The sequence below is a fragment of the Pelophylax lessonae genome (genome assembly GCF_965119305.1).
Source record: "Pelophylax lessonae genome assembly, chromosome: 6".
In the NCBI taxonomy this organism is placed as follows: Eukaryota; Metazoa; Chordata; class Amphibia; order Anura; family Ranidae; genus Pelophylax; species Pelophylax lessonae.
The window spans coordinates 198,503,607-198,513,643 of record NC_138773.1 but is presented as its reverse complement, the minus strand read 5'-3'; the positions used below and the strand labels follow the sequence as shown (position 1 = coordinate 198,513,643).

Here is a 10,037-nt window from a genome sequence, read left to right as displayed (position 1 = left end):
AACAAATTAATATTTCAGAATACCGGCCAGAAAGGTAATCCACTTGTAACTATTCCTTAGTGAAGTGGCTCATTCACTTCTATAAATAAAAAATAGCTCCAATCGCCAGTTATGACAGTGCAATTATTTTGCTTGTGCTGGTCATTTCATGCAAAGCACCACCATAAATATTTAAGTTGCATTTTCCAAAAAAAGTGACTACTGTGTCTATTCAGTATTGTCTTTATCCAAATACAAAGACCTCAACTGCTGGGAACAGCAATGACCTGCAAAAATATATTAAATGTTGCATTCATCAGATTGTTTTATATAAAATCACACACTGGACTTTAAGTACAATAGTAAAAGCTGAAGGAAACTAATTACAATTGTATTTGCAAATGCTAAATACAAACTTGTAGGAAAAACATCCTTACGTTCATAAGGAAAACTCCACAAAACTAATTTTGGAAAGCATTATGGGTGATACACAGGTAGTTTAGAGATACAAAACTGAAAAAATCCCATTGCTTTCCTTAGATCAGTGGTCCTTAACTCCGGTCCTCGAGGCCCACTAACAGGCCATATTTTAAGTATTACCTTGGGGAGATGCAGACTAGAATACTGCAATCACTAAGCAGCAAATGAGATCACCTGTGATGTAATTTAGTTATCTTGCAAACCTGGCCTGTTAGTGGGCCCCGAGGACCGGAGTTGAGGACCACTGCCTTAGATGACCACTTCCTATCTCACTGATTTATTTTATTTATAGTGTAATCAGCACAACCGAAGTCTAAAGGGACATCTATTTCAATTCAGGTAAGCACATAGGCTGGAAATGGCTAGTCCACAGTGCTGCTGCCCTAGCAGTGATGCTTCTTCAGCATGGTATCTCAGAAAAGGCTAGCATGGAAGTAAGTGCAATTGACACTCTTACCTCTTGCAATCCTTTCTGTAAATAGTTCCTAAGGTTTTTCTTTAATGAAACTATTTTTTTTTTTTGTCCCCATTACAGACAGTCATTTTTTTTCTATGCAACAGTTAACGAAACAAAACAATTGATTGGTAGGAGAATATAGAAAACCTTCTCTGCATTTGACAAATAAAACCCTCTGTGACTAGAGATAAACCATTTTTTTAAATTATACGTTAAAGGATGTCAGCCCTGGCCTGTGAAGGCTAGAAGGAGGACTTGAGCTAGCCATATATATTGGCATGTGTGATCAATAGCTATAATTTCTATTTTCTATTACATTAATGGCAATGACATGAGCAATGCCTGTGTCTGTCAACCTTTATTCTTTATAGATGCACTCAGCTGGTGTCTGTTAGGACATTTACAAAACAGCATTTTTCTACTGTCCATACTAGTGCGTACTAAGCTTCCAACCAACTTCAAGTAATACATTTTTTTTGGCAAATGTAGAGTTATCATGGCATATGAGAAACATTTTAACGTAAGCATTTCTAATTAGTAACAACTAATAAAGTCTTCCTTTGAGTTTGTAATCTGCATTAGAAAAATGGACAATTTCTTATATCAAGCCCATTTTTGCCTTTATTTACCGTATTTTCCGGCGTATAAGACGACTGGGCGTATAAGACGACCCCCCTAATTTTCATCTACCGGTAATACTTATACTTATGTTACCTTGGAGATATTATACTCGGCGTATAAGACGACCCCCCATTTTTGGGCGATTTTTTTGAGGTTCAAAAGTAGTCTTATACGCCAGAAAATACAGTATATCTTTTTGTAGTTACGGTGTTATCTCAACTTTTATGAAGGGAATAGCTATAACCAATTCTACAATCCAGTGTGCTTGACCACCAGCTAGATGGATCTGACTTTGCTTTGGCAACAGGAGCTACTCATTCAATATACCAGTTCTACAAAGTCACAACCAAGTTGATCGAAAAAGAATTTGAAGTCCCATTGAAGACATGGCAACAAAGAAAATGTTCATTCTTCTGAACGTTCATGCTGTGTATCCAAGGCACTTAAGCAGGAAACAGGACTACGCTTAAATGAAAGTTTATGTAATTAGCTGCTCCTGAAAACGTAAACAACGCCTGTTTTCCTTTAACAAAAACACAGTGACAACAGCAACAACAAAAACTACTTATTAGGCATAAGACACTAGTTTCTGCCATTTTGCCAGAACAGTCATATATCGCTGAATAGACTGGGCACTACAATCAGTAAACAGAAATGTACAACAAAACATCAAATTCAGAATACCTTTACATTGAAACTTATAGGCACCTAAATCATTTCCTAATAATGAAAAGTATTGCCCCTATTTCATTGCTGCTAAGTGCTTGCGAGGGTGTTCTGCTGAGTCACTACACAACCAAACATTGACAGACCTACAGGTTTGTGTTTTTTTTTCATCATTTTAAAATTGCCCGTTGTGTAGTTTGGTATAGATAACATATATTACATTTCCTATGCTGAGGTTGAATGTTGTTACCTAATCATTTGATTGAATCAGCTAGTATTTATCAACATTCAGAAGACGCATGAAAATGCATTTGAAGTGAAATCTTGCTTAATATTAGTACTGATGTCACTACCACTGCATATATCAGCATATAATAAGCACAAAATTAAGCTTGTTATTGCTGATCTCAGTTCCCAGTATGCTGTTCTCTATCTGAGCGTGTGGGTAAGGTGTAAAGCACAATGGTTTCCTTAAAATATGCACATTGCCCCTACTTTTGTACCACAGCATATGACCTCACTATAAACCCCCTTCACTTGTATATCTGTAAGAACACTTGTTTTTTCTCATTCAACTCTTCATTGAATGATGCATAGCCTTAATATGCTGTCCATGGGGTTACATTTAAAAGGTACAGTCAATAAAATCAGAAGCTCCTGTGATGCAATTTACCTGAAAGGATACTGAGTAGATCTTCAATTATAACATATCTTTAACCTACACAATGTGGAATGGCGCATTATGTAGGCAGTGCGAAATTTATATTAATTCACTAGCAACCAGTGGAATTTATCCAGAAGCTACAAGACTTTGACTCCTAGTATATTGACTGGACACATTTTCATTAATGTTGGTTTACCTTGCGTAATGACAGCTTCTACCATTTCTAGGTGGCACATCTATATTACCAGTTTGAATGGAACCATGTCAAATTCATAGCAAATGCAGTGTAGGGGATAAACACAGTTTTCATAAGCTTCACTAGAAAACAATACATGAAATGTAACTACTCCCTACCCCTCCAAACATACAATACATAAAAGGTACAATCAAAGCCAGCTCTGAATATAAAACCCTTTAAAAATATGTCCATTGTTCTAGGCATTTGAAAATGTAAGCGACCACAAGAAGAAGCAAGCAATCGCATTTCCATTAGAGACCTGGTTGTAGAAAATGGCTCTTGATCATGACTTATTTTAAGGCTGTTCTGCTCATGTTCAGATGCTGTTGTGCACCTCCTCACTTGGGGTGGGATCAGTAAATTTCATCCCACCAAAAAGTGCGGTTGTTTCCAAATATCCAAGTGGCGAAATTAACAGCGCTGAAATCAGAACTGATTCACATCACTCCTTAATGGAGCAATACTTTCTGCTGGGATATTTAAACCCATGAAAAAATCATACATCATGAAAGTAAAACTGGGAGGCATTTGAGTTTTGGGAGGCATCAACGGAAAGGGTATTTTATCCCTTCCTTTCAAGCAGTTTCCTTCAAACATTGTTTCTTCTCTAATTTGTTGTAAGAAATTTTCATTTCCATGTCTTTAAGAAAAAAGCAGCTGAAATTGCTAATTAAATTACCACCACATTTGATGGTGAGAGAAGATTTTCCAAATGGTAATGTCACCAAGTGTTCAGCATTAAAGTAAACAAGTCTATCACGCTTCAGAACAACACTTCTGTGGATTCATTTTCACTTTGTGCTTTATTCCATCATAGAGCTCAAAGTTATAGTTCTCCAAGGTAGTTGAGCTACGAGAAGAGAGGCCTGTGTAAGAGCAAGTGCAGTACAGTAGAAGACCAGCACAGATAGCTCCAAGTAAAACTCCAAGGGAACTCATAGCAATGATAGTAACTAGAATTGGATCCAAAGTATAAAGCCAACTTTCTTCTTTGTCAGTCCTTGGAGTTACCACATTACTGGTGGGAAAAGTTGTAAAGAACTCGTACTCATCTAAAGGAAAAAATAAAAAATAATTAGGACTACTAGTAAATAATGATGAACAAGCCAAACTGTATATCTGTTGTAGCAAAGGTGCCAATAAATGTGTCATCAGCAAAGAAAGATTGTTTTAGAGTTAAATAGTAGAGATCAGCAGCAAAAGTTTGCTAAATTGACAAGTTCACCATTTTTTTTTACTCCAATGCAATTCGCCAAATATTCACCCAAGGGAAAATATACAAACTGACTTTGCTAAAATGTTTGCTCAAATGCACTGAAATCTATGGGAGAAGGAACTGCAAAATGGCTAAATCAATTTTGCCAAATTTCTCTGATAATTCAAACTTATGCTTCCAAGATATTTTTTTTTAGTTCTAATGGATGCTAGGAACTTACCTAAGTATTTGTAACCATGCCGCTAACTCAGTTACCTTAATATATATGTGAAGGCAGTTGTTTTTTTTTTTTTTTTTGTATAGTGTAAGGAAGGGTTAGAACCTCTGTTAGGTTTTTAATACTTTCTGTGTCTCTAAGGGACTGAGAGGGAATCCAAAATTTTGAGCTGCCACAGAACTAGAATGCAGTAGAAATCTTCCATTGATTCCATCTGTGACAACAGTCTAACAGTGGACCTACCTAATTTTTTTAACTAGTTCTCACTTCCTGTTGTGTGTACAGGGCAGAAAGTTGGGGAAAATATCTCAGATAGGACACAGATGACAAAAACTGAGAGGGGTTTTAACTATTCCTTACTGAACCCAAAAGGCAGAAAATGACTGACCCAGAACATGATAGGCTGTGTTGCTATAAAGGCTGGGTTTGCTCCCAACCCTCATTAGAACTAAGGAAGCAGCTTGAATAAATTGTGAAATGTCTTCACCTAATGGAATAAGTCCAGTTAACTAACTACCACTAGCTAAACCATAACCTGTATAAACAAGAACCTTTACAGACATACATAACTGGATGGAAAGTTGGGGAAATGTCTCAGATAGGACACAGATGACAAAAACTAAGAGGGGTTTTAACTATTCCTTATTGTACCCAAAAGGCAGAAGATGACTAACCCAGAACATGATAGGCTGTGTTGCTATAAAGGCTGGGTTTGCTCCCAACCCTCATTAGAACTAAGGAAGCAGCTTGAATAAATTGTGAAATGTCTTCACCTAATGGAATAAGTCCAGTTAACTAACTACCACTAGCTAAGCCATAACCTGTATAAACAAGAACCTTTACAGACATACATAACTGGATGGATGTATATGATCAAATCTTAAAAATGTAGATGCCTGAGATCAACCTTGTATGAATGCATATGCTTTGCCTTTGTACATTTGCCATCAGATATATTAAAACAATTCTTACCAATTTTTCCTCCATAGCGACGACCCTGATTATCAAAATCATTTTTTACCACAGGTACATCCACTAAAAGAAACAAAAGAAAAATTGTTTTAATTATTTTTAAGCTCAGAGCTAAGCATCCAAAACAATATCAGTCCCAAATACAATAGTGTTGTAGAATTGCTGAATTATTCATGCTGACTAGTGCGTATAGATTCGTATTTTGCCATTATTTGGACAAGCGCATCTAATAGCTCTTTAACTGCTCAAAACACGAGTTCATCATACCCAGAAACTGGTAAGGAACTTTGTAGTCCCACTGCAGCTCCAAATGAATCAATGGTCTAGCTCTATTTCAGAATATAAATATGCTTTTAGCTATTCCCAGCTTTATGTAAAACCATTTTAGTAATCCCATGTCTTTTTTTGAGTCTTGAGGAATGAAAGCTTGGCATAATATAAGTAAACAAACTGAAAAATATTCTAGGGAAAGAGGATGAGATAATATGCATGTGTAAAGTTCAGGATAGTCATAATTGTTTGCATACTAAAGATGTTGTTTCGTAAGTTAGTATGGCATACATCTTAAAAATGTAAATATAAAATTGGAACAAGCGTAAGCCCATGCTCTGTTTAGAACCCAGACTCTAATTACAACTTCTCTCCCATTTATACACACTCCCCTGTTGTAGCACAGAGTCTGCCCTTTTATGCTTAGTACCTGTCAGAAACACATATTCTTATTTATTATCTTGAGGGACACTTTCCTATAGTATTTCTCTGAGATAAGTCCTATGTATTTTGACCCGTAGAGAGTAACGTGTCTAAACAGAGGCAGCACGGGTTCGAACATCTCCACAGTGTGGCTGGTTTAGGTATAAGGACCAGTTCACATCGGAACATGGTGCGGATGACCCGCATTCCGTGTGCTTTTCCCGCACTACATACAAAATGTATCGCACTTGCAATCTGCAGCGAATGTTAGCGTTAATGACACCACAAACACAGGTTGCAAAAGCAGTGTGTTTGCATGCACTGGATCGCATAGTCAAGAAATGTCATCAGCACACCAAGGATTCCTCAAAAGGGTCCAAAGCTTTAGTCCGTGGTCACATGATAAATATACAGCAATATTTTGGAGCACTTGCCTGATGAAGGGGCCCTTCGTGGCTCTGAAACGTTGCTATATATTTATCATGTGACCACGGAAAAAAGCTTTGGACGCTTTTGAGGAGTCCTTGGTGTGCTGATGACATTTCTTCACTTTGAAAATCCATGGTTTCCAAACTATGTTCATTACAGCAACCAGCATCACTGAACAGCCGGTTATCTTGAAGGTGTGCATGGGGAATATTGCATTTGCACTGGATCGCATGGTACAGTAGTACCAGGCGAGCCTGTTGCTGTATGTTTTTAAAAGTGATGCATGCACTACTTTTGGTGCAGTCTGGCGCAATTTTATCCCATTCATATAAATGGGCTGAAATCTCACTGCACTCTGATTGTATGTAAAGTGCACAGGAACGTACAGCATGTTCCTGTGCGATTCACGGTAAGATCAAGCCCTAAGTGCAGTCGTCCTTGGGACCACATGGGGGGGGGGGGAATCTTCAAAGAAATGTATTTACTATTAGAAAAATGTGCTTTCTGTAGGTTCATTAACCTGCAAAAATAGTTTATGCTGCTTATCATCAACAATGATTGTTTGAGGACTGTTTGTGTGTATTGTGGTCATTCTTTGATATGTGGGGAATGCTATCAAATATTTCAAGTCACAGCAGGTTTTCCATTACCCCAATAAGAGACCCTATTTAATGTCATATTTAATACAGAAGTATTTTACCGGAATGAGTAAACCAATTATTGGTAAAGGAAATTCACATTTCATATCTTCATTGTTCTAAATGAATATAAGTTCACTTGGCTCAAGCAATAAAAAGAAAAAATGTACTTCTTTAGTGAATCACCATATCTAAATCCAAAACATTTTTTTTCTGAATAGTGTTGGGATTACATAAAACCCATACATGGATTTTTGGTTGTTTTGTTTTTTTTGCACACTGCACCCCACGGGGATACCACTGTTCACTTTATGCTCTAAAGATGCAACAAGAAGTGAAAGAAAATCATTTTAAAGTTAGGGAAACTCCTTTTTTGACAGTTTTCACTGCTACGGTTGTCCTCATTGTAGGGTTTACCCTCATGTTCTAATTTGGGGATAAGTAAAGCTGGGATTTCTCATCACTTTATGTGTATGTTACAATAGCCAGCTGGAAAAACAGAGGAGGTCAATCTCTGTAGTAGGGACATGGACAGCAACACTATAAAGCTGACAGGGGATCTAACTGTTCCTAACCGCCAAAGACCTTAAACAATTCATATATGTTCTTGCAAATGAAGAATGTACCTCTTTTGGTACAGAGATATCGGTTTTACTATTGGCGCTTTTCCACTGCATGGAACCGAATGGTTCGGCTCGATTTTGTGCTTTTCCACTGCTGGTACCGGATGGTACGGTACGGCGGTGCTTTTCCACTGCATGGAACCGAACGGTACGGCTCTCAAAAACAGTACCACCTCGATTGTGGTTCCAAGAGGTACCATACCCGGTACCATATCCCACAATCCTTTGCATGCAGTCACTACTAGCCACTGATTGGTCAGAGAATCGTTGTTATCCCACCCACATCCCACCCACTTAACTTTAGTACTACTTTAGTGGAAAAGCAAACCATACCATACCGCACCGAACCGTTCCAACACCGTACCATGCGGTACCAGCAGTGGAAAAGTAAACCGGGCCAAGCAGGGCCGAGTAGAGCCGAGCCGGTACTTGCAGTGGAAAAGTGCCATATGTCAAACCCTGTTCTCCAATATATAACACAGTGCAAATTTAACATTGGATTAAAGAAATAGAATGATGGTTTGGGAGCTCTTTATGGATCAGTCAACACATTCATGTCACTTCTACTTTTACAATGTTATATCAGATTAGGATGGGTTCAAGTTTAGTGATTCTTCCTTCCCCTGGGATTGGTTAGTCAGTAATGTCTACAAAGGATGCACAGAACCAATAAACATACAATTATTTTCAGATCCAATCAACCTAATCCTCTAAATCTGGTTGTGATCCCATCTTTATTAATCACTTTTCTGTGTGAACTCAACTTGATCTAATTGTGCAATGCTGCTTAGTCACACCAGTGTGCAACTGTGCTGCTCACATTTTCTCTTTGGGGAAATGGAAAATGATGTTCCATTTTGCAGATTACTCCAGAGAGACAATCTTCATTATAAACACATTCAAGGCAATTTAGCACTTTACTAAAATCCTGTAAGAGCCACCATTGTTGTCTCAGGTGACAGAGTGATTGAAACTTCAGGAAAGGCAGCAAAAAAAAGACGACACCCTATGAAATAGTAGATGATGGAGGAACAAAACTGTAAATTTGGTTAAGTGCTTTGAGAGACTGCATCATTTATCTACAACATTTCTAAAAGGTAAGTAAAGACAAACAATTGTTTGTACAAAAATACCATCCTTTAATTACATTCCACACAGCACATGATCAAATAAGTTTCAAATTTCTATAAGTTTTTTTTTTTTTTTTCGTTCATTCACAGGCAGAGAGGACAAAGCAAGAGATGCAGCGTAATAAGGAGAGAATGGCTGGATATCATATTTACCAATAGTGACTAATCCAATGTTTTCAGAGAAAATAATATCATACAAAGTATCAATAAAGAGCAGCATTCTCCATGCTCAAATCTTTGCAAATAAGTAAAATATCAAAAAAATTAAAGATGAGCTTTATTTTTTAAAGGCTTATATCTTCCAGGAGAGTATATATAATCACTTTAAAATGAATTAGAAAAAAAAATCAAAAAAATCAAAGCTCTTCTGTATGCAATGATGTGAACAAAGGCAGAAACAGTGATGATCCTATGGTAGTGAATAATAAGGTACACATGCCAACTATACATATTAGAGTATGTCACCTGTAAGCAGAACTAACAAAGTTTTGAACCTACTGGTCACTTGATATCAATAAATTTGCATGCTGAAAAAAATGGTATGCCGTGGTATTCCCACTACATAGGTATAGGTGACAGGTGCACCTAAGGCCACCCCACATCATGGCTTAATAAGGAATAGGATTTGGTAATATAGACAAAGGCAACAGCAACAGTCACCTGAGGTTGTGTGTGTTAATAGATCATATATAAATTTTCTCTGTGTACACAAATATAATTTAACATGCACCTTCATTTTAAAGTGATTACTCCTTCAGTAAAAAAAACATCTTTCCATAATGTTAAAATGTAATAATAGCAATCATTTTTTTTTTTTTTTCTATTGAGACAAGCGGAAAACATAAAAAAACCTGCACTGAATGGAATACAAAGATCAAACTGTGTCTTTTGTATTCTCATTGTCAATATCTATGTATTAAACATTTTTTTTTTTTTTTTAAAGCAACCCCAGACATCAACAGGACAAAACAGACGGAAAATAAAATCTTTTACATTGATTAGAAAGAAATCAAA

General features: G+C 37.0%; 1 protein-coding gene across 1 annotated transcript in view; it reads right to left on the bottom strand.

Annotated features, from left to right (window-relative positions):
- Window positions 1-2,947: 2,947 nt before the first annotated feature.
- NRP2 (neuropilin 2) overlaps window positions 2,948-10,037 on the bottom strand; it is a 202,497-nt gene continuing 195,407 nt past the window's right edge. The window contains exons 16-17 of the mRNA XM_082260771.1: window positions 5,511-5,573; window positions 2,948-4,157 (exon numbers count right to left, since the gene is read on the bottom strand). Coding sequence (XP_082116897.1) covers window positions 3,862-4,157; window positions 5,511-5,573 — 359 coding nt within the window. The 3' untranslated portion in view covers window positions 2,948-3,861. The remainder of the gene's footprint in view (window positions 4,158-5,510; window positions 5,574-10,037) is intronic.